Source organism: Prunus persica, chromosome G6 (assembly GCF_000346465.2).
Source record: "Prunus persica cultivar Lovell chromosome G6, Prunus_persica_NCBIv2, whole genome shotgun sequence".
NCBI classification, from domain to species: domain Eukaryota; kingdom Viridiplantae; phylum Streptophyta; class Magnoliopsida; order Rosales; family Rosaceae; genus Prunus; species Prunus persica.
The window spans coordinates 14,658,637-14,684,619 of NC_034014.1; the positions used below are offsets into that span (position 1 = coordinate 14,658,637).

A 25,983-nucleotide genomic window follows, 5' to 3' on the forward strand; every position below is an offset into this window, starting at 1 on the left:
TTTCAAACAAAACCTGACGGATTTGACGTGACATCGTATATGAAGCCTACATGTCCAATAATAACATGCCAAGTGGATTTGAATACAAAACAAATTATGTTTTGAAAATTTCTCTTTTTTTAAATTAATTTTTTTCTAAAAGATTTTAAATGTTAAACTATTTTAAAAATATATATAGGACCAATAATGTAAAAAAAAAAAAACATAAAGGACCAAAGGTGATAATTTGGTTTATTATCACAAAACGTCCCCGACATTTGCGAAACTATCACATTGCATCCTTAAAGTTTTTTTGTATCACTCATGGTCTCTAACGTTAATATGGGTGCTCTCAAATGGTCCTTCTGTTAAAACAAACTGTTAAGTCCATGGATATAATCGTCAAATCAATCCAAAATTATAAAATATATATAAATTTCTCTCTCCCCTCTTTCTTTTATGTTTCCTTTCCTTTCCTTCTCTCTCTCTCTCTCTCTCTCTCTCTTTCTTTTTCTTCTTTCTCTCTCGCTATTTGACCCGGCTCCGACCGAAGAATCTATGAAATGGGTTTTGGTCCACTTGGGCCTGGAGCTTGTAGGAATGTGATTATTTGAGATTGGAAGTCAGAGAGTTTGGGAACAAGGAAAGATCATGAGAAGGGTTGAAGGGAGGCTGTGTGAGGAATTTTCACCTGCATATTATAGGCTCTGCACTGGTGGTGGAATGCTCAATGCTGGCACTACCCATCTTGCAATCACGTCTCTTGATGTCTTGAAAGTTAATATGCAGGTTCGTTTTATTGGTTAAGAGAAGGGAAGGAAACAAAAAAGAAAGAGGAGAGAGAAGACTGAACTCGGGGAGAGGAAGAAAGAAGAAAAAAAAAAGAAAGAGAGAGAAAGAAGAGAGAAGGAAAGGAAACAGAAAAGGAATAGGGGAGAGAGAAATTTATATATATTTTATAATTTTGGATTGATTTGACGATTATATCCCTGGACTTAACAGTTTTTTTTAACAGAAGGACCATTTGAGAGCACCCATATTAACGTTAGGGACTATGAGTGATACAAAAAAACTTTAAGGATGCAATGTAATAGTTTCGCAAACATCAAGGATGTTTTGTGATAATAAGCAGTGATAATTTTGTGAACCTCAGGGACCATTTGTGATAAAACCTAAAATATTTAAAATATTGTTTAATCCACGTGGCGTCCACGTCAGCAATCTAAAGGAAAATTTTGACGGAACCTGGCGGTGGGACCAAATTGATGTGTGAGGTGTAACGTAAGGGACCAATAATGTCAAAAAAAACATAAAGGACCAATGGTGATAATTTGGCAAACCTCATGGATAATTTGTGATAAAAATTCAAAAATATATTATTATTATGGAGCGGCCCTACAAATTACTTATGTAAAAGGAAACAATGGGAGAAAAAAATCACACTCATAAAAATCTTGAGGAAAATCTAAACTTTTCTCCTCAAACTGCCATATGAACCTAACTCCTCAAACTCAGAAAAATCTAAACCCATCTCCTCAAACTCAGATAAAAAAAAATGGCCTATTCATTCCCATTTTCTCTCGATCTAAACCTAGCTCCGCTAACACAAACATGGGGGTAAGGGGCTACATCAGTGTGGATGCCTTACTTCGCTTCCTCACGAGGACCAGTTACTATAAAAGACTCTTTACTCCTTGACAATGATGCTGTTGTTGGAGTTGTAAGGAGTTTGGTGACTCGTAGGGATGTGAGTGTGCTGGGAACGAGGAATGATAATCGAGTGGTGAGTGAAGCCATGACACTGAGCATGCAAAGTGAGATATCTATCGCAAGTGTAGGGCATCACTCATTGTGAAATCTCATGAGGTAGAGGTGCTAAGAGCTCAGTTGGTTGCATAACGAAATTTGGTTGAAGATTGTCAATGTATGATAAGGAGTTTGAAGAGGGAGCAGGCGAAGACGGTGGAGACGAATCGACATTAGCTTGAAATATTGCAGGAAGAGAATCAAAAGCTATCAAAGATGATAGATTTTTACTCTCAAGACACGCAAAAGCATATGGAGGCCTTGGATCGACCGGGTAAACGCAAGCAACGAGATCACGACACAAGTTATGCTCAAGCTAAGGGTGTGATCTTTGGGAGCTCAAGGGATGAGCCCCAAGAAGCTGTGTGTAAAACCTAAGAGAAGAGATCCAGAGGGCCAAACTATAGGCTCCTATTGTGGAATCAGGAAGCCGCCATGATGTTATTTTTTTTAATATTCAAGAAGTACTCCTACTATAGTATCATGTTTTCTCTTTTTTTTTCTTTTTTTTTTAATAAAAAAAATATGAAACAACCTATTTATTAACCTGATGTAGTCTCATGTTTCCTATTTTTAATATTTTCTCTTTTTTTAATTGGAAATTAGGAATGAGTGAATAAGTTATTAACTAGGTAACCAATTTAATAACCTGTTTAAGACTACGCAGACCCTACACTACACATTTATTAAATAGGTCGAGTTTGAATTGAGTATTCTTAACACGTTTATTATCCCGACACAATACGAACCCAACACAACCCAACCCATTACCACGCCTACTCATACATATCTGTGCCCTCATTTAATGTCTTGAACACACACTTTAACTGAATCAGTAAATAAAATAAGTAATGAGATTCGGTATGAAATAGAAAGCCCCATGTATTCTAGCTTATCTCCTCATGGCCACCTTAGAGCCCGCTCTGGGAATGCTCTCAACAAGACCTGTCCATTTCTTCTAATGTCAATAGTCATTAACAATATACATAGACTATTAGGCCTGAGGAGGTAACTCCAACACCTTCTAACATTATTCTCCATTTTTCCACACATACATTATTTTCAAAGATGGTACAGTGTGCGCTATACTTTTCTGGTCCGCCAGTATTCAACAGCTACAGAGTTTTCCAAGGGACCTAGGGATTCAATATTGAACCTCAAAAGGCTTCAGATACGTAGTAGGACAGAGCAGTAGGGGTCCCACACTAGACTCTGACACTAGCATTTAGTTCACTCTGCAATGCAACTTGGACGTTGAAACAGTATATGCACAGACATATGCTGAAGAGAAACTCTGTTACAAGAATTTTTTTCCTATATGTTGACGTCCGTATATGTTAAGATTTAAGAAACTTGTCAGATTCAGTACCTATAAAAAATTTTAGTTAAAGAAAGAGAACACTCGTTTATTTCTGTAGAACCAATGAAGGAAGGATCATCTAATATCTTTCCATCAAACTGAGAGACACTAGTAATCATAAAGTAACACGTATAGGTAACTGATATCAGAACCTTAAGCGAATTCTCAATGTCTGGTCAAAAGAAAAAAGAAAAAGAAATACTCCCTCAACTTTTGATACATCAAATATATCAGTATATTATTCTGATTGTTCTCTTTCTAGTTCTGCACCATTTGCTTTTGCTTGCTTTTGCCCATGTCTCTAGTCATTGCGCACGGACGCTTTAATTTTTATAGCTAAGAATTGTTCTCTTCCTATATACCTAAAGTATGAACTTAAGTCATTAGTTATGTTCATTATTTTTGTATGAATTTGTGGTTCATGTTTATAATCTGGAAACACAAATAATCGGACTCTAAATCTAATTACATGAACGTTACGTGTAGTTCATATGACTTCAAATCTCAAATTTACAATTTCGTGTAGAGTCAAATAGTTCCGACAAGAGAATTGTCGGGGAAGCAAATTAGAAAAGCATTAATGTTGGATTGTGGAAATGATGAGACGATGTAGATGGAGATGGAGCCCTTTCCCTGGAATCCCATGCCCCTCAATACTCATCTCCCCCAAAGTAGCTATAGCTATAAGCCCTATATAGATATCAATACATGGTGATGTATGCCATGTCATATAGTACACTGAAAAGTGAATAAACGTAAAACGCGCAGTCTGAAACAGTGGGAGGGAGGGAGGGAGTGATGGAGATACATTGAGGTCAGTAGTCCGTGCATACCTGCTTTCCAACTTATATCAAGATTTGTTTACCTACTGTTTCTGCACAATGCAAACAATGACGTATACAATACGCTACCAAGCCAAGACTCTCCTCCTTAATTAGGGGAATGGGTACCAAGTACTTGACACACAACATGTACACGAGAGAGAGAGAGAGAGAGAGTGAGAGAGAGAGAGAGAGTGAGAGAGAGAGAGAGCATCAAAATAAAGCCTACAAAAGTGGGTGAGGTAAAGGGACAAGATTTCCTGTTGTGGGGGTCTAAAGACTAAAACAACAGTACCAGTTGCTTAGTCGGTAGGACCAAACACTCACCTAACCATTTCAAAAGGATGACATAACATAATCCCTAACCCTCTCCTTCCCCCCTTTTTTTTTCCTTTACTTTTTTTTTTTCTTTCTTTCTTTCTTTCTCTTTCTTTCTTGCCTCGACTCAACTCAACTTCTGCTTAATACCCCTTTTTTTAAGGGAATTTATAAGGTTTTCTTGGCATTTGATTTGACAATTTGAGATAGCAGCAAGCAAGCGCTATATAACTGTATTTCTTTTCTTTTTTTCGTGGTCCACTTCTTTTTCTAACCCTTTTAATAATCACCTCCAAACCTAAAGCCAGAAGACCATTTGAAATTGAAAAGCTTTTTCTCTGCTCAAAACTTTTCGACTTTCTTCTATTGGCTTCCAACATTGCTTTTACTTGTAGAAGCATCTGATTGTTTTTTAAAGTCCTCTCTCTCTCTCTCTCTCTCTCTCTCTCTCTGTCTCTCTCTCTCCACCACATTTCTCAGAACAAACACACACACACACACACAATTGTGCATTGAATTGCCCATGTTCCCTGCTCTCACTACCTTTTGCTCATCAATACCCTCAAAACCAAAGTAGTACCCCATCTTCACCAAACCCTCTTTAATATCGCTAATATCTGATCTCTCTCCATTCTAGCTAGTCTCATTTCCAGCAAGCTAGCATGGCTTCAAGTAGACGACCTGTAATTCTACTTGTATGCCTCTTCTTGACGTTCATCTTCACTAATCTCGGCAACTGCCATGCGTCAAGAACCGCCCAAGTCTTCAAGCTCAAGCCGAAGTACCAGCATTCAGGCCACTTTTCGGGGTTCTTGCCAAGAAGGATACCTATTCCGGCTTCTGGACCCTCAAGGAAGCACAATGATATCGGCTTAAGAAGTTGGAGATCACCCTGATCAATATTGCCACACCAGTCTCATTTTTGACAAAAGGTGATCACCTGGGATTTTCTTTGTCATCTTGATTAATTTTTTCTTTCTTTAATTTTCTTCACAACAAACATGAAGATTTGGTGAACAATGTACATGGAATTGTCAAAGGGTAATTAATATTTTTGGGCTGTTTTGATATGACAATGTTTTTAATTAGCTTGTTCAGGTTTGGTTTCTGAGATCTCCTATAAATGTATACTAGGAGAAAGACTGTTTGATTTTATCTTCTTCTTCTCTATTTTTTTTTTCTTTGGGGTGTGCTTGAGCAGTAGACAATCGACAGCTTCACAGGAGCTCTAATTACTGATATGATATAATTTTAATGTTATATTCTGTACATTATAATCAAAAGATACATAGTTTCTACATGGAGAAGCTTCATGTCTTTTCAAATATAATTTGCATTTTTTTTTCTTTTTTTCCCACCCTATTTACAATCCCTTTGGTGAAATAATGAAAGTAATTGGTAGGTAATTATGCAGATTTCAATGGTGGAGTAATGGAGTGGAATTGTCACCACCCATTTGTACTATAATTGCAAATTTGATAGAGCAGTTGTATATCCAACAGAATCACGTAATACTAATTATGATGAGATTTTAACTATAATGAAAGGTATGTTGTATGATTAAAGAAGAAACAACTCCCCTATCACAGACGTTATTTAAGCTTTTTTGAGGAAAGAAAGAATTTGAAGGACTAGTCTCACTCACTCAGCATGGCGTTGGCGACAAATAAAGGTGAAATGACCCCTAAAACTAAAGACGACACGACATCATGTCATACCTCTATTTAATTTTTCTTTATCTTCCATATAGGGTAATGCACAGGGTCCTAAGTAAAGCTAGAGGCATCAAACTATGAAACATTGAAAAAGTTTAAAAGTACCTTAGGCATGTTTATCAATCCATGGGAATCAAAATAAGGAGTTTCGATTATGAATTACTCCTTTATTACCTCGAATAGCGGAATGAGAAAGTAAATCGGAGTTCACACAAAATTCGGAATTTAACTTATGATTTTAGAGGAATTTGACTCTTTTTTGAGTAGTATGTGGTATTCAAAATCGGAAATCCATCTTTTGTACTTATTATATCCTCACACAAATTTTAAAATTCCAAATTTGCCATCCATTTGAACCTAATAATTTATCTGTAAACAGTGCATTTTAGTAATCAAACTAGTTTTAATTTCGACTCATGAGAATTTAATAAACAACTTATAAGCAATCAATACAATTCCTACCCCAATTCAACTCCTCATTCTTACCCGATTACAGATTAGTAAACATGTTGAGAAACAATAATTTATAATCATGAGGTAAAAGGATAATAAACTTATAATTTAAATAAAAAATTTAAAACAAAATAAACTTATCATTTAAATAGTAAACGTATCATATTTTTCTCTTTCTCCCATCAATAGCTGCCTCACATGCATGACATCTTCAAATTTCTAGTATTTTTTATTTAATACAAAACGAGATAAAAACATTATACACATTTTTCAGTGGAAATCAATATTCTTTTTCTTTTAATAATGAGAGAAATACCACTGCCCTACAAGGTTCAAAATTAAGTGTTGAATAATATGCAACAAAAGATAAGCTTATAATGTTATTTTTCTTCATGGGTGTATTGGCAGATTGTTCAATAATGTTTTGGAATAATCCATAATCGTCTACTTTGTAACCAGATGCATGCTCATGTATTGATGAACAATTTCGAATTATAACCAATTTAATTCACATATAATGAGGAAATACGAGGAATAGGTATCATCTTTCTACTTATGGTGTGCAATCATTTTAAGGATAAGAAAATGAATTTTCGCAATGGATAGCAAATTATAACAAGTGCAAGAGCAAAAGAGATACTCGAAAAAAAGGAAAAGAAGGCTACTCAATTTTAGCACCATAATACATATGTGGGTGTGTTGATGGATTTAGAGTTGTGTTATAATTTGTGGCTTCATTGGATTCTATTGAAATCTGGAATTCATGAGGGATTTGATGATTTTTTTTGTTTGGCCATGCATGTGTATACATTGATATGTATTATTATGATTTTGATGATGTATGTCTGTATACTGTGATTTGTGGTGTATAAATTCATCATTGTCCTCCTCATTTCAAGTTATGTTATTGGCTCATTGCTTCTTCAGCAATGGAAGATAATTACCATGGATGTGTATAATGTATGAGCTCAGTTGATTGAACTCGTCGACCTACGCTCATACGAGCAGAGGTTCGAAATCCCTAGTTTGTATGAGGAAAATTATATTAAAAATCATAAATCGAATTAGAAGGTGGGTATAAAGCCAAATCACACTCAACACTATCCTTAAAAAAAAGGTGTCCTAAACAAAGATTAGCATGGACCCCGTACTAAAATCTCTGGCTCTATCTATCATCCTGCCTCACATTAAAATAGTAGCTGCAGTTTGTTCCCTGTTTCATGCCAAAAAGTAAACTAAAAAGCCGAAAGCTTCAAAAAATAACTTTTTTTCCCCCCTTGTGACTGAAAAAGTTACTCAGTGACTTTACAGGGCATAACAATAATTAGGCAAACACTAAAAATGTGGGGGCCAAAATTTACTGTCAAAAATGGATATCAGATTAGAACAATCAAGAAATTATGCATCATATAAAAATGTCACTAATTTCTAATCATGAGCCTCCAAACTTAAGACCCTTTACTTTTACCACGTTTGTCGTTTAAAGAAGGTGAATAATGAACCCATTTGATTGCAAATTTAATGTTTAAAATTAGCTTGATCTATTTTGAGCAACTTTAGGAGGTGATGTAATGCCAATAGATAACACTATGCTTTGCACAATTCAAGGGGAGGCCCATGATTTGACACAATAAATAGTGTTATTCCCTTGATATGATCAAGTGAGTTTTTAGTGGCCATTGATGACAACAAAGTAGAGTAGAGTGTGTTGAAGGTCCCACAGCTAATTATAAATGGCTACAATTGCAGTGGATTCTTTTTTGGTTTTAGAAAAATTTTAACGCACTAACGATCATTTAGAAAATAATAAGTGATTAATTTTAAAATTTTCTCTCTAAATAGGAGCTATAAGAGTAATTGTATAATATGTCACATTAAAATGAGTCTATTAATAAAAAGTCCTATATTTTTCAATGTAAGTGCTCTGAATGGGGCTTTATGTTTGGTTTTGGGCTTTAATTGTATTTGGAGTGGGCCTTTGGGCTATGTGCTCTGGATTGGGATGTTTCTTCTGTTTTACTTTTCATTTTTTTTGAGTGAGGATGTTTCTTCTCTTGCTAGACTTTGGTTTGAGTTTAGTAGTTATATAGTGAGGGCATTATATACAGCCTTTAGGTGAGGTTCTATCTCTTAATCATTAGATCAAATTAGTTAGCCATTGAATCAAATTAGTAAGTTTGATTCAACAATTAAGAGACAGAATCTCGCCTAAGAGCCATATATAAGACCCCACTATAGAATGACTCCTCTGCATGTCTTCTTGTTTTCTAGGGTTGTATCTTGCTTAGGCTGTACCATGTTGTTCCCTTTATGGGTTTAATGAAGTGTTTTATTTCGAACAACAAAAATAAGAGTGAAGTGAGTAAAGATTGGATGAAAAAGGGTAATATGGATTGTTTGTAGGTTCAGGGTATAGCTATTGCATCTAGTGAGAATAATTGATATTTTTTTTTCGAAATGCTTTTTGTGAGTAATTATCAATTCACATTGAGGTAAATGAACAATTCAAATTCAAAAATAACTGTTGGGTCCCAAAAGTAAATTGATGAATCCTAATAGAATTTTCCTTTCTCAACTTTACAATCAATGGCGACACCTAATATTGTTTCTAACACGATTCCTCTATCTGTGCTGTTGTGTGAAATCTAAAATTTGGTGATTTCCTTAAAACGGAGGGCTAATGGAGTTCGCATGGTAAGAATTTCATCAGTTGTTCATATTGATGATTGTGCTGTATAAGCCTAATTTTTTTTTTTCATGATAAAGGAGCTGAAATCCTATAAGCCCCATTTTTTTTATGCATCCTCGGTCCCTTGGATAATATTTTGACACCTATCCCTCTAATTTAACTTTGTTGTGAGGCGCCATGCTCAGTTGGTTGAGCTCGTCCACCTCCACTCATGTGGGCAAAGGTTCGAAACCCCTAGGCACCTATTGCTTGTACCAAGAAAGAAAAAAAGAAAGAAAAAAACCTTTGTTCTGAGGCATAAAAAGAAGAAACTCATTTAGGCTTTTGCTTGCATCATCAAAATATTGTCTGATAAGTTATGAGTTAAACAAAAAATAACCAAGAAAAACAAAGCAAGCATGAAAAAAACCAGGCCCTGCTGATTTGGCAAAACTGTTTGTGATTTCCCTTGGATGACGATATTGTAGCAGCAAAGCAAGAAAATTAATCCTTTCTGCAGCAGGGTTTCACACAACATTTCATTCCCTCTAAGAACAAATGGATTGTCTGGTCCTTGATATGCTTCCGAGCTGAACCATATCTTGATCTTGACCATGCAGAATACAATACCTCTGCACTTTCTGTGAAAAACCATTACTGCTAAGGTCAAGAAATCGCAAATTATTTGCCATACCAATGGCAGTTGAAAGCAAATAAACTGGAACTCAGCAGACAAGGATTTTCTTTGGCATATGCTTATGCAGCTGTCATCGACACCAGATGCAGCAGCTTCAACTCTAACTTCATCATCTTCACTATCACCAAGTTCATGCCGAGTTGCTGAACCCTGTTGAGCAGGATTTACTTCCTTGGATACCGATACCGCCAGAGATTGGCATTATCAGCAAGATTGAGCTCCTCAAGAAAACTATTACCAGCTTAAAATATCAAACCAACAATTCACAAGTTCATTTCTAAGGACTAGTATATTGAGTACTAAATTGGCCTAGTGTGTGAACCTGATTCGAAGAACTCCAGCAACTCCAAGCTCACACCTCTGAAGGACCAAAACTTTCAGACAACACACTGAATTTGAAAGCATTGATGATAACACATTGCTACCCTGTGTTCATAGTTTAGGGACTTCAGTCAGGCTAGTATAGCAAAATCCTCAAGTAAAACTAAGTGCAAAGCACAGACTCTTGGTTGGGTAGGATTTCAGCAAGAAACTCTCTCATAACAGAAGGCTCTTTCTCAAGTCAAAATAACAAAAAGACAAAATGGCAACGACAACATTCTATTGAGAGCAGGGAACATTGCATAGTAATCAGGCTTTTTAACAGCCAGTTCAAGTTTATCGTTGAATATTTATATATTCGATCCATAGCCTTTACATTCGGGTTCACTCTTTCATGCAGAATTTACTTGTGGTATTAGAAGGCAAAGGTCACTAGAGGCTTCAAGAACAAGCAAGGGCAGATTTTCACAAGAGGCAAGTATGCATATGTGAACATGTCTGTTCTAAATAGTGGCCTGGCTTGAAATTGAAGTCACAGTTGCTCTCTTGCTTTGTCTTATTGACCCGTCTGTTGTATTTCTGGCTCTTGAAGGCTTTCCAATCCTTGTCCTTATTCCAATAGGAATCAGTACGCCATGAGTACTTCAAAGCAAAGATATGCCTCTCTTATTGGCTATGCTTGCTTACCAAAGATTTCTCTCTTCTTTTGTAATTTTTTTTGGTGCTTTCAGTGTATTTGATATGTGGGTCTGAGAAAGTGCAACGAACATAATGCATAATGGAAGGCTACGAGAGAGGGGAATGGACTAAGAATCTGATGTAGCTTCAATTAAACAACCTCAAGAATATCTAAGAATCTGATGTAGCTTCAATTAAACAACCTCAAGAATATCAGGGCAACACGTCTAAATGTAATTTTGAATTCCATTAACTAGATCAGCTATTGATTGAGACAACTTAAATGCATCTGTATGCAGACTAAATTCACAGGCATTGGAGCTATAAAACAAACCCATCGACTATTTTTATGTTCAACTCCCATACTTATCATATGATTCCCATTTTCAGACACATATCGTCATTGGCAACCTAAACATATTATGTAAAACAATGTCTGGTAGAAGGTGGTATGACCACAAATTATGAAACCAACATTATCTTTTGTTAAGAAAAATCACAATTATTTGCTTTCTACAGCAATATACAGAGTTGCAAGCAAGTCACAAACACAACAGGTAAAAGAATTAGCAAAATACCAAGACAAAAGAACAAACCTCTTGCATAATAGGATTTCCTGAGAGGTTCAGCTCAAGAATGCCACAAATCATAGATGAATCAGTGCTTAGTTTGAGAACATAAATAGATGTCACTCCGCAATAAGATAAGTTTTACAAGATCTTCAGTCCCATTGAACAGTGACTCAGTTAATATTAATGCCCCATCCTGCAAAAGAATAAATAGATTAACAAAATTAAATAATAGCAACTGGAGAAATACGCCGAGTGGCTTTCAAATTCCAAAAGTAAGTTCTAAAAATGATAGTTCACTCACAACTCCAATACCAGTTTCCCCAACCATCAATATTAATAAGGACAAGGTTTTAGCAATGTGGCAAAGGCTATCAACTGCAATCTAGCTTCAAACCGTTCAAATTTAAATTTGAAAATCTACAATAAGCGACTGCAATAGAATATAGTTACACCGGTTTAAATATAATATAGTCACACCCAAAAAAAAGGTTACGTATAAACCTTTTCAGAGAACCAGGCTTGAGAAGTAAACTAGCAATGACACTTCCAGAAATTGGGTTATATCATGTGAAATAAGAATAATTTTTATTTATTTATTGAGAACTCAAATAAAATTCAAAACAACATAAGAACATCTATTCTTGTACAGATTTGTCAGATACAGAATACACCTTAGTTGCCTAACTCCAAGTTGTTTGTGTGTCGACTAAACCTGTAAAGTAACGGTAAGAAAAGAATACCCTCAGATTCTCTTGTAATTACTGCAAAAAGATTCAGTCTATAAGCCCCAAGTTGTTAGTGTGTCAACTAGTTGAAAATGCAGTTTTGTTCTAGTACACAAAATTGTATTTACAGGCTTCTTTTGCTCTACCATCCCCAACAAACCACCAGCTACAGTGATATATACAACTATCTTCAAGTTCTCAATCCTGTTGTGGGCGCCCTTCTCCCCGGGGCATTTTCTTTGACATCGAATCTTCAACATCCTTCAGCTGGTAATAATGAGGAGCTATTTCCACTAACCACTCCGGCTTTAATTCTGTTACCTGTCTCATATATTCCTTGGTTGTAAGTACCAATTCATGGTATATAACCCATCTCGGAAGCACCTGTGACAGCCCTGAGCTGGGATGTATATGAACAGTCTGTGGATGTTTGACTGTTCTATAAGATCCATTCTTTTGAAGCTTTGCGGAATGAGGGAAGAAGCCAGATGTAATGGCCTTCTTTATGGTCTCGTAATCACTGAGATTTGAGACCAGCTCAATCTCAACCCTCTCCAAGAGTCCCTCAAGCTGGTCTCTAATATCTCTAGCACGCTTCATGCTCCTCACCTGTATATAGTTTTCATAACACCACTGGGTTGAGAAGTTGGTCTCTTTCCATGAGTTATAGACCTTGAGCAATGCAATGTGATCTCCCACATTCCCGGTGTGAAAATTCAAACGAGCATTGTCAGCATGGACTTGTTTGTCCTTGGGACGGTAAAAGATGGAATTACCAATGGAAAGCATGGCAGCAATGGAAATGACTTCATCTGAACACTTGTACTGATCAGAAGCAACTATCATCTTAGATAGCATGGGATCAAGAGGAAACTCCGCCATCCTTCTACCCACTTTAGTCAACTCACCCACTTTATTTAATGCACTTAGTGCAAATAACAGTTCCAGGGCTTTCAGTAACGCTTCAGATGGCGGAGGGTCCATAAAATCAAAATGCAATAAGTCATGAATACCAAGGCTCTTCAGCGTAAGCACAACATTTGCAAGATTAGTTCTTTGTACTTCTGGTACTGTGTTATCATCTAAATCATTGTAATAATTGTAGGCAGTATATAACCGGAAGCACTTTCCAGGACCCGTTCGACCAGATCGACCTGCCCTCTGCATTGCTGATGCCTTTGAGATGGGAGTAACTAGCAATGACTCCATTCCAGTCCTTGGGTTATACGACTTCATCTTGCAAAACCCTGGGTCAATAACATATTTGATCCCATCAATGGTCAACGAAGTTTCAGCTATATTTGTGGCAAGGACAACCTTCCTTGCCCCATCAGGTGTGGCTTCAAAAATTTTTGCTTGCAGCTCAGTAGGTAGGTTTGCATATATGGGGCAAATAATCAGCTCAGCAATTTTTGTCCCTAGGCCCCTTGTTCTGTGCTTCAATATTTCTTCTGCTGTTTCAATCTCTTCCTGACCAGTGAGGAATACCAATATATCTCCAGGTGGTTGCGTCACATGGATTTGAAGTGCAGTGACAATTGCTGCATCTAAGTAATCGGCTTCTGGTGCTTTCGTGTAATGGATATCAACAGCATACCGCCTCCCTGGAATTTTGAAAATTGGAGCAGAATCAAAATAATCACTGAACTTCTCAGCATCAAGCGTTGCACTTGAGATAAGCAGTTTGAGATCTGGTCTAAATCGAGCAATATCCTTCACTAGTCCAAATAGAATATCAGTTGAGAGTGTTCGTTCATGGGCCTCGTCCACCATCACCACACTGTAACTCGCCAGATCTGGTTCACCAAGGAATTCTCGCAACAACATTCCATCTGTCATATATTTCAAAACAGTCTTTTCGGATGTGCAATCCTCAAAACGAATAGAATAACCAACCTCGTGCCCAAGTTTGACCCCCATTTCTTGAGAAACCCTTGCAGCAACACTCATAGCAGCAACTCGCCGTGGCTGTGTGCACCCAATCTTTCCACGCTTTGTGTATCCAGCCTCATGAAGATATTGGGGTATCTGCGTAGTTTTTCCAGAACCAGTTTCCCCAACAATAACCAGAACTTGATGATTTTCAACAGCTTCAAGCAATTTATCACGGTAGGTGTAGATGGGTAGTGTTTTTCTGTCATCCTGGAGCTTCTCTAAGCCCGATTTCGCCTTCGACCCAAGTAACTCAGAGGGTTGCCTGTCATCATCAAACTCATCACCATCCATCACTGATGCCTTGATAAAATCAATCTGATCCTCAAATACAAATTGATACTCATCAGATTTTTGTTTTTTGTTTTTTGAACCAAATTTCAGCGTTGCTTTTCCAATTTGGTGATCCTCCCAAGCTTCCTGTTCTGCAAATGGGTTCATTTTATCCCCAGCACTGAGGTCCCTGTATCGTTGCACAGCCACAGAAAATCTCTTTTCCTGATTAACACCACCCTCCTCATCATACGCATCTGGCATCCTGTACTCAGTGATATCCTCAACCTCATCTGACCTCTTCTTCACCAGTTCGTATATTTGTTTCTTGTAGCTTAGTTCACTATATTCTGCTTCAGTGAGCTTCACGCCATCAAATAAGTATTGCTCATCCTCTATATCGTCTCTGATTTCCTCCAATTTCTTTTGCTCCCTCTTTTTGAGATATTCTTGTCTTGAAACTTTTCTTAAATCTTCGAGGTCATTCCGCTCCAATGCATTGCTTCTCCGAATATTCTCCTCTTCTTCCTTTCGTGTTAATTTTCTGTCCGTTAACTTTCGTGTAGCTGCTGTATCCCGTTCCCTTATATTCTGCTCCAATTGCTCCCTCTCTCTTTGATCACGCAATCTTTCCTCTTCTGACTCTGAACCATCATCGTCATCTGGGGAACAAGTTCGTCTTTTAACTCGTCTCACTTGTCCCTCTTGTGCAATCACCTCATCATCTTCATCTTCTTGACTCAAGACCTTCTTCCTGAATCGTTTCTTATGGGAATCAGCTTTCCTGGACTTGGAAATAACCTGGGCAGAAGATGTATCGCCATCATTGTCATCTTCGTCATCTGCATCCAAGAGAGAATATGTCTTCTGCTTCTTCACCAACATGGCAGCTTCCCTCTCTTGTTTCTGATATAGATTCAAACCAGATTCTTTACGGGGCACTCTTGCGAAGATGTCTTCAGCAAATGCACTTGTTTCGGCCGAAGATGACAACCCAAATTCTAATTCTACAAGCTTGCCCACAACATCAGCCGGTGATTTTGCCTGTTTGGTCAATCCAATAATGTACTGAACAACAGTAGGCTGAGAATATCCGAGCAACGTCATCAACTTATCGGATACCCATGTATTCAGATTGCTCTCGCTCCCCATTTTTTCTTTTGTTTGGCTGAGAGAGAAAGAAAATGATTGGTCTTCCGAAAGAAAGGCTCTGTGTGAGCTTCGAGCTTCGTGTGGACTGCGCGGCTACTTCCGAGACCACTGTAAACGGCCGGAGTTGACAGTTCGCCGTGCGTTCAATACACGGGGACGACACGGGAAAGAGAGAAAGGAAAGTTTGAGAGATTGGGCAGGAGGCGAGGAGAGAGAGAAATATATAGGACCGGCTTTCCTTACTTTTTACGTTCCGTGAAAGAAGAGGATTTGAGACAATCTAATATGAAAAAGGAGTCCAACTCCAAAACATCAATACAATAAGATGAGCCAAACATACCTAATTTTATGAAAAGTTGTTCAATGCATCAGCAACCCATTGAAGAGCATCCCAGCAATCTTCATAAGCAATTGGAAGTGGGTTCTCTGGGGCAACTTGGTGGTCGAAACAGGCAGATTTACATAAACCAACTTGGGCTGCTCAAAGTGTTAGGGTTAGGATGAAACCGACGCGCTTTCCAAACAGGCGTAAGAAAATAACATAAAGACAAAACATTCGAAAATAGGCGAGAAAATAGATGTGTAAAAAAACAACGAAGAGCACTTTCCGAACAGAGAGCGTATTTGTGCAATCTTTTGCCTCCTCTGATTAGGAAATTGGATTTCTCCTATCCTTATCCGGTCTCTCATCCCCACATAATATAAAATGTTGAGCCGTGTTGACCCAGGATTTCAGTTTCCCACCCAATTTCTCTTATTCTCTCCTCAAACTCTAACCCCAACCTCCCCAACCCTCAAACCCCACTTCCTTGTCTTGCCACCGGGGTGCTGTCCGCCGTACACCACCCTCGTCTTTAAAAAATATCAGAACCCATGGATGTGGATGATGCAGTTCCAAGTAGAAGTGTCAATCGGACAGGGCCGGCTCCAGCACGGCACGATAGCCCGCTTAAATAAAACTCCGCACGACACGGTCGTAATTTTAATTAAGTTCAATAGGTCGGCCGGTCTGTAGTCCATTACGGACCGATCTTAAAGTTCATTTATTAAATTAAATTTATTTTAAAGAAAAATCTATATATATAAAGCAAAAGTTAGAGAATGGTGAAACATTCAAAATACCAGAAAATGCCCTTCATTAATGCAAACATTAAGAATTAAAATTATTAATTAAATGAGGATAATATGGTAAATTCATAATTTTTCATATTAAAAAAATTAAAATTAAAAGAAATTTCAGATAATGGATCCTATTTTTATAGAACACAACTATCCATTATCTTTTTTAATTCTAAAATAAATTTAAATTTTTTTAAAAAAAGCCTCTTGCAGGTGCAGAAGCGCGTGCAGAAAAGCTTATAATTTATAATATTATTACATTTATATTTTAAATTCAAATTAATTTTTTTCTCTAATAATATATATTAAAATTTAAAATTATATATATGTATATAAAATAGTGATTTTGTTTTCAATTGATTTTATGTTTTTGCTAGGTAAGAGTTGTATATAAATAAGCAGAGTGAGAACGAGCGGAATAAATTATTTTACTATTTCCAAGCGCGTCATAGTATTATTAGCTTGAATAGCAAAATAATGTTATTCCTGAAAATTTTTATCCAATTGGAGATCTTGGCCTTTTATTTGAAGACATTTCTGTGTATCATTTGGCTGTCTTGATGATGGACTGCACAACAATTGAATGTACTCGTATCGTATGTCCAAGCACAACCCAACATTTTCTTTCCAATAATTTACACAAAACTACATTTACTTCTATAAGTTTTTCTCCCCCAATTGGCCTTCCAGACAAAGACTTGGCAGTTAAAATCTGTGAAATCACTATTTGAGAAAATCATTGTAGTTACGCCGGCTGATTTCCATACGATTTACTAACGAGAATCGGAAATCCAGTTTTACAAATAGACAGTTTAATGAGTATTACAACTTACAACTATACATACATTTTTACTTCATTTAAACTTGAAACTAGGAGATATTTCATCAGCAGGTTTCCAATTCCAAAATCCATCGTCTCTTCAACCTCCATAAATACCAACTTCCAAATTTAATTTGCACTTAAAAACTATTTAGCACACTCTTAACTTCCACAGGCCATGCAATCTTCCCGGTTTGTCAGAGAGCACACCATCTGTGCCTTTTGTGTACTAACATCATCTACCACCTCTGGCTTTTCCTGTATTCCCAAGCAAGAGTTATTAATACATATTCTTATTTTTCAGTTCTAAGACATATAGTTGATAGTTTACGATATTGAAAATTACTTGGAGAATGGGGGTATCAACAGTAAACTTTATCGCATCGGCTGCTGCACGAGATCGTAGATAATACATGCCTGTTTTGAGACCCTGATATAGTTCATAGAAAAGAAAGAAATTAGAATGCGCTAAGAAAATAATTTATAATTTCACATAATACACAATGAAAAAGCCTGCACCAGATCCATTTTCAACATAGCCAAAAATCAGCATTTATTTATATGCAAAGTAATCGTTGCAACCAATTCAATGTCACCAAGAAGGGCCACCTCTAATATGTACAATGAACAAAACAGCTCCAGACAAAATTGTCTCTATACATTCAGTCAAAAAAATAACTAGACACCCTTCAACACATGACATAGCAGATCATCGGCCAAAATGAGACACATTCTTGTACGCACCATCAAATACAAAAAAACATTTTGAAAGTCCAACCATAAAAGAAACACATATGCCTAATGATGCACTGCCACATCACTATATAAAAGGCAGAACAAATACATCAGAACTTCGGAAATTTACTATAAAGCTAGAATCAATTTGTGCATCTAAATCCCAAAGTACTATGGTACCATGAAAGGGAAAAGTAGTGCTTACCTTTGACCAAGCATAGAAGTGCAACGAAGTCAGCTTCCCGAAGTTGGGTTGGTCCATATGTATATTAAGACTTTGACTCTGGTCTATGTAAGATCCCCTATCAACAGCCATATCAACCAAAGTCCTTTGCTTGATCTCCCAAACAGTCCTGATTCCAGCAAAATGTCTAAGCATATTGTAGAAAAACAAACAAGCTAATTCACGAAGGAATTTAGGAAATGACAAGTCCATACCTGTAAATGACCTTCAGGTCATCTGGGATTTCTGGGATTTTCTGAACAGAGCCATCCTCATAGATTATATTATTCTTAATTGCAGGAGACCAAAGACCCATCTCAGTCAAGTCATGAAGAAGATGTTTATTCACCACAACAAACTCACCACTGAGAGAAAGGGACGAAACAGAAGCCATATACAATAAAAATGAAGTAATTTAAAAAAAGATTTTAAAAAAAAAAAAAAGAACAGAATGAGATGGCAAAGCAAACCTCAAAACCCTTCGACTGTAAATATTGGAAGTATAAGGCTCAAAACACTCATTGTTCCCCAAAATTTGGCTAGTTGAAGCAGTAGGCATTGGGGCAACAAGAAGTGAATTTCTTACTCCATTCTTTGATATCATTTCCCGAAGAGCAGCCCAAGCCCATCGATCTGAAGGGGTTACATCCCACATGTCTGGCTGAATAATTCCCTGAACAATAAATGGGCAATTACAATCTAATATCTAGTATAATGTATAACAAACAGATATGCAAAGAACACAAAAGTTAATTGAAATTAATGAAAAGGCAAGTTCTCCACAAACTGCCTTAAAACCTTAACCATCTACACTCAACCAGAGAATGTTTAAGCATGCACAACAAGAGAGCAATAAAATAGGAATGTGCGAATAGAAAACCTGCAAGAGACAAAAGCTCCTTTTAGATTAGTACCTTGCTCACAGGACTTCCATTATATGTTTCATAAGGGCCTTCTTTTGCAGCTAACTCAGAAGACGCTTTCAAAGCATGGTAATATATGGTCTCAAATATGTCTTTATTCAGTTGCTGAGCCTACAGTTCAAAGTAAATTCAACTATGAAACCTAAATTATTGAAGATTTAAATTAAGCAACAAAATAGAAAACAGGACTTACCTCAGGTGAATCAAAGGGCATGCCAAGCAAGATGAAGGTATCAGCAAGACCTTGAACTCCAATCCCAATTGGTCTATGTCGTAAATTTGATGTCTTTGCACTCTCAACAGGATAGTAATTAACATCAATTATCTTGTTCAGGTTTGCCGTGACAATTGCAGTGACCTAATAAACAAAACAAGAGAAACATAATAAGGACAATATTTTATTAGACTGACAGTTTCAAGAATTAAAGAAAAATTCCCCTAGAGATTGAGTTTTGAGGAAAAAAAAATTTCAAGGAAAACAAATAAGAAAACCACTTTGATTGGAATTGTCAATAAGAACTCATATCAAACCTCCGCTAGTTTGTCAAAGTCAAAATATCGATTCCTGGAACCTCTGCTACCAACAAGTTTAGATGGATGTGACTCCACAGGGACACCCTGCAACATCAAAATGTATATGATACCACATCATGAGATCAAAGAGCTAAAACTAACAATCAACAATTGTGAGTTTAAGCACAACAATAGGGCCTCACCTTCTCCCTAACATATCGCGGTAGAGCAATTGATGCTAGGTTGCATACAGCAGTCTCTGTTGGACTTGTATACTCAATTATCTCAGTACACAAATTTGAGGATTTTATGGTTCCCAGATTTTGCTGATTACTCTTCCTATTGCAAGTATCCTGAAAAGAAAACAATTACACAAAGAAGATCAAAACATTACAGAAACAAAAGCACATGGATTTAAGGCTGAGAATCAGATTTTAATAAATAAATCACCTTAAAGAGCATATAGGGAGTTCCGGTTTCTATCTGGGATTTCAAAATTTCAAACCACAGTTGCTGTGCCTGGACAACCTTTTTGGCCTTGCCCTGTGCAGAAGTATCATGAGTAAATAAATCCCAGTGGTAAGAGGCAGATCCAGGAATCACAAATTTTTTTATACAAAAAATATGCATAAAAAGATGTGTAAAATCAACACTAATTTACTATTTGCAAATCGGACTTATCTTTCCCTACTAGAGCATATAAAAAAAGAACATGCTTTAAAATAGACACATAATTAATTTATGTAATAATTGTTTGTGCAGCTAGTTAAGATTATCATGCCTTGCTTCTAAAACATAATCAAAGGTTTATGATCCAGTGTTAGACATACATTTCAAGAAATTAATAAGAATATCAAAATCACGGCACAACCACTCATGTCGAACACAAGATTAAAGTTCAAAACAAGAACCAATGAAATAAAGCATCTTCGTCATGATCCCATTCAACAGAAACCAACACTTCAGCACTGCTGAAAAATAAAAGCTTTTCAAATTGTTTTTTCTTTTTCTTTTACAGGAAACATCATTGAGAAAGAAATAGTACCCAAAAATAAATGGACACTGGAGCAAAGAAAAGAACTAAAAAACCCTACTAAAATATCAACCTACATCTATAATAAACTTAAATACATCATAACACCAGCAAAGTGATTTGGGTGGGTAGAATTACCGTTGGGGAATTGGGTTGCTTTGGGGAAAGTATGCTTTGAATTAGATTTTCGGGGTTATCAGGCCACAGCTGGCCCTCTAATCCCTTTTCTTTTCTTTCAAATTTGGGGGTTCTCGGGCCACAGCTGGCCCTCTAATAAAGTTATGTCGTTTTGCCCAGAAAACTTGAAAAATAAGACACATGCAGGGTGCTGCTGTTGCGCAAGCTGCTACCCAGCCTTATTTGGGGCAATAAACCAAATAGATGGTGGGCATACTTGCCCAGCCATCCACCACATGCAGTGGTCAATATGTTTTGCTCCAGGTGGTGGTTCCGGAGTTGGTGGGGGGTTTTCACCTGGCCACCCTTGCTAGGATGAAAAGAGCACATATAAAGTTAACCAATGTCTTGCCAAAGGAAATTTTGGTATACCTCTCTTTCATATCGGGTGTAAAGCTCTTCAAATTTTTCACCCCAGCAATCTGCCAAACCTGGAGACTCATTAGGACAAAACAATGACCAATTGCCATCATTTTGAACTCTTTCCATGAAGAGATCAGGCACCCAAAGTGCATAAAAAAGATCACGAGCTCGATGCTCTTCCTGTGAGATAATAAATTAGACATGATCAATATTAACTAACATAATTAAACAAACATAACTACTACGCACAATAGAAGAGCAATTCTGGATATACATACCTTCCCATGATTTTTTCTTAGATCCAAAAATTCAAATACATCAGCATGCCAGGGCTCCAAGTACACAGCAAAAGCACCTAGAAGTATCAGATAGAGTGTTCAATTTTAAGGCTCACTTCAAACATATAATATAAAACCCCCATATAATGATGACCATACCTTTCCTTTTGCCTCCCCCTTGATCAACATAACGAGCTGTATCATTAAAAACTCGCAACATTGGAACAATGCCATTGGATGTCCCATTTGTTCCACGAATATAGCTGCCTGTGGCACGAATGTTGTGAACAGAGACACCAATTCCTCCAGCCGATTTGCTGATAACAGCACATTCCTTCAAAGTATCATAAATGCCTTCAATGCTATCATCTTTCATGCAAACGAGGAAGCAGCTACTCAACTGCCAAATCAAATCAGAAAGAATCAAGTAAGTAAACTTGAACAACAAAACAACTTTGTCTCAAAATAATAAAAATAATAAATAAATTGGTTAAAAAATTCAATAAGAAAAAACACTAAACATACTTGAGGCTTTGGTGTTCCAGAATTGAAAAGGGTGGGAGAAGCATGAGTGAACCACCGCTGAGACATCAGATGATATGTTCTGATAACCGAATCAATATCATCCTTGTGAATTCCAACAGAAACCCTCATTAGCATGTGCTGAGGCCTTTCTACAACTTTGCCTTGAACCTTTAAGAGGTAAGACCTCTCAAGCGTCTTGAAGCCAAAGTAATCATAGTCAAAGTCCCGATCATAAATGATCTCACTATCCAGACAAGCCGCATTCTGAAACCAAAAACAAATAAAAACTGTTTCAGATTTCTAGACCATTTGTTGACTAACAAACACAATTTTCTAAAGAGATTTACCTTCATAATGATTTCATAAACATCATCAGCTATCAGAGGGGCTTTCAGCCCAGATCTCTCACTGACATGGTTGTACATCATTTTGATCCTGCACAGAACACCTACTTCCATCAACATGAAAACCAAAAGGAAATAAACGATGAAAAATAGTAATGAATCTTGATTAAACTCACGTCTCTGAAAAGGATTTCTTAGTGTTCTTGTGTAGATTTGAGACAACAATTCTTGCAGCCAACTGCATGAAATTTCAAACAAATGTATATTAACTCCACAGATCTCACAATTCTTGATGTCAACTATGAACAAAATACAGATGGTCAGGCACCAAACAGAGATCGCATCAATCATTTAATGATTCACAAAAGAAAAACCAAAACAATAGAAAAATAAACTGTAGCAATTAGAGAAATAATAGAAAATTGAACTACAAAATACCGATCTTAAATTTTTTTTTTTTAAAGCAAACAAATCCAGACACACGCAGAGACAAACACAAAAATGAAGCAAAATACCAGATCAGTAGTCTAAAGGAAGGCAAGAGAGAAAAAGGTGAAGGAAAGAGACTCACGCAGGCATAGTCAGGGTGATTGGCGGTCATGGCGGCAGCAGTCTCCGCGGCCAATTCATCGAGCTGGCTGGTGGTGACGCCCTTGTATACCCCAGCGCAAACCTTCTGGGCCACCAGCACAGGGTCGCAGTGGTCGCTGCTAAGCCCATAGCTCAGCTTCTTCAAGCGCGCCGTTATCTTGTCAAAATGCACCGCCTCCTGCCGCCCATCCCTCTTCACCACATACATCCTCTCTCTCTATCTCTGTCTCTGAACGATTTCGTCGAACAGGTCTTGTGCAAGAGAAAGTGAACAAGGAGGAGACTCTGGGATGAGAGGCTTATAAAGAGGGCGGGTTGGGAGTTAGGGTTTTCTTTGTTTTTTGAGGTTTCCCTCCAAATGGAAATTTTTAGTGGATGGGCTTTTCAATTTTCCCGCTAAAATGAAGATTTGATAATGGTCGGGTTGGGGAAGAATGTTGACTGTTGAGTTTACTGGAGCGTTGTGACTTTGTGGCTGTGTGAAGTGGTAAACTCGGATTGGTGTTGGGTTTCGGGTTTTGTTGCTCCTTAGGTGGAAGGTGGGCCCACGTCCATCATAAATTGATTTGAATGAGAGACAAGATAGAGCGGGTGTGTCTTTTGGCGCTATTCCGCGGTTTCGTCTTGGCTGCGTTGGGGTCATCTCAACCGTTGGATCACTTGATAACATGTTGAATTTGAATTGGCGATGGACGTCCCAAACTGTGTGAACATATAGGTTTGAGCATTTTTATTCAATCACATTTGAGTTCTGGATAAGATTTGGGGTAAAACTTTGCTTCCTGAATTCAAATATGAGACGTGTGAGAGTATTTTTACTTACTACTTTAACACAAATACAAAGTGTATTTTTATCATTTTTTAGTGACACATATCTATTAATTTAACTATAATTAATTTTATTTTTTTAATAATATTATTATAAAAGAAAAACAATATTTTAATAAAATATTTCTTGATTTACCCTTCTCTTAACTCAGCAAACTTTCTCATTTTCTTGATTAATTATCAAGGAAGCAAATAACAACGCAATAATTGACAACAACGGGATCATTACTCAAAAAAGAATTGGGTTCATACATGACACTCTTGAATACTTTGAAAAAAAAAAGCTCATGAACACCATACTCCTCCTTCGTAACCCACATGTTGACACCATGAGTAGCATACTAGCAGTCATGTGATCAAAATTAAATAGGAGGCTTTCAATTGAATTGAATCTAACTAAACCAAATACTTTGATTACTTAACCAAAACAAAAAAATGAAAAGCCAAAATGAAAAACTCTTGGTAACCTACGCATGGGTAGTGGTAAAAAATTGTTCTCTCTCGAAGTATAAATAATATTTAAACTCATAAAATATAGTATTTTTCCAGCATTTGTTTTTTTGTTTTTGTTTTTTTCCTTTCACTACATCAACCGTGGCAACAGCTTCTACACAAGTTATAAGTTATCAAAATCAAATCACTTACAATATTATAATTTGGCTATAACATATTTGAATAACACCATATAACATAGTTTCAACGACAAATTATGATAATATTGCATTAGGTCCAAAATGCTTTTTTTATTATTTATAAATAAAATATTTTAGAGAAAATTATAGAAAGCTTAGTTATGTCATGCATTATGTCATGGCATTGGACACACAAAAAAGAACAATTTCATGTCGTTCCTTCTTACTACCCTTTCCTACCAATAATGCAAAAAATTGATCTAAGATATTGATGGATTTGAAAATCTCAGTTGATGAGGTAGTCCTTGAGGTCTTGATTGACTCTTTTACTATAGGTTAATCAAACAATTAAAAATATGCTAATGAAACTTAAAACCAACAAACATATAGACAACTCTGTGTAGCGAATTCAATAAATTAAGATAACAAACCTGTGGATATATAAATGAGTAATTGGACAACATTGGATGCATAGCTTGGTATCGAAGTGGGTGATTTGGAATCCCTTGAACACTATAAATAATAATTAGATTGACATAATGCAAAGTATAAAGCAAATATTGAACAAAAATAAGTTGATTAACTACTAACCTTTGTTTTTTAGATGAACCTTTCTGTTTAGATGGCTTTAGATTCCAAAGACTCTTAATTCTATTTTACTCGACCTTTCGACTTTTGAATCTTTGGGTCTCACTATTTAAGATTATCCTCATCTTTATTGACATGCTTATCAAGATTTTCATCGTGTTCGTGTCCAAAGCATGGATGTTTTTCACATTTTGCTTCCAACTTTAACAATTTGAGACTTCAAAATAATGCGGTTGTTCTTTGCACCCTATGCTATGATTTGTATTATATGAGATAGCCAGCTAGCTAAACTGAACCATGGAGATGAATCTAGAGTACTCATAGGTGTTTCCCCATTTGAATCAAAGTCAACATCACAATTATTAACACCCAATGACCCCTACACATAATGATCCATATAGGTTAAATATACTACCCAAAAAAAATTGATTCCCAAGTAAAATTAAAGGGACTAACCCTGGATTATAAGGCACCAAGTAAAATTGATCCTCATCTGTGTTTTTCAGGCAGTCGGAGAGATATTTTTAACGGTAAGATAACATTCCAGATTGAGAGCTAACTTGTCCAGGGTCCACGAGGCCAACAAGGTTTACCATATTTGCCATTTTTAAATAGTCAAATAGGTACCTAAATATATGAAGTTCAAGTAAATGAGATTTTAATTTAAAAGAAAGGAAATGTAAAAAATAAAAATAAAAATAAATGGATTTCTGGAATTACCTCATGTATAGTGCAATCACTGTGGATCCAATCTCAACCATGGAAGCAAACTATAAAATATCTTCACACAAGAGGAAGGTATCATGCTCAGTGCCAAACAC

At 36.6% G+C, this 25,983-nt stretch overlaps 2 protein-coding genes across 5 annotated transcripts; both read right to left on the reverse strand.

Moving 5' to 3' along the window:
• Window positions 9,440-16,422, reverse strand: LOC18773700 (pre-mRNA-splicing factor ATP-dependent RNA helicase DEAH1). Of its 4 annotated transcripts, none has more exons than XM_007208513.2 (3): window positions 11,690-16,422; window positions 11,413-11,581; window positions 9,440-10,243 (listed from the first exon to the last, which is right to left on the reverse strand). In XM_007208513.2, exon 1 carries the CDS (start codon window positions 15,468-15,470, stop codon window positions 12,312-12,314), a length of 3,159 nt encoding a protein of 1,052 aa, XP_007208575.1. In that variant the 5' UTR covers window positions 15,471-16,422; the 3' UTR covers window positions 9,440-10,243; window positions 11,413-11,581; window positions 11,690-12,311. The 4 variants fall into 4 exon arrangements, with proteins under 4 accessions (XP_007208575.1, XP_020421824.1, XP_020421822.1 ...); XM_020566235.1 differs by having other exon boundaries at window positions 9,440-10,048; window positions 10,140-10,243; window positions 11,413-16,422; XM_020566233.1 differs by having other exon boundaries at window positions 11,413-16,422.
• LOC18775452 (ribonucleoside-diphosphate reductase large subunit) lies at window positions 17,192-23,612 on the reverse strand. Its single transcript, XM_007204880.2, has 17 exons — window positions 23,095-23,612; window positions 22,700-22,761; window positions 22,527-22,614; window positions 22,180-22,443; window positions 21,814-22,054; window positions 21,655-21,731; window positions 21,386-21,556; window positions 20,254-20,346; window positions 20,007-20,156; window positions 19,822-19,908; window positions 19,484-19,648; window positions 19,282-19,401; window positions 18,838-19,040; window positions 18,583-18,732; window positions 18,350-18,497; window positions 17,756-17,839; window positions 17,192-17,667 (listed from the first exon to the last, which is right to left on the reverse strand). Exons 1-17 carry the CDS (start codon window positions 23,320-23,322, stop codon window positions 17,572-17,574), a joined length of 2,427 nt encoding a protein of 808 aa, XP_007204942.1. The 5' UTR covers window positions 23,323-23,612; the 3' UTR covers window positions 17,192-17,571.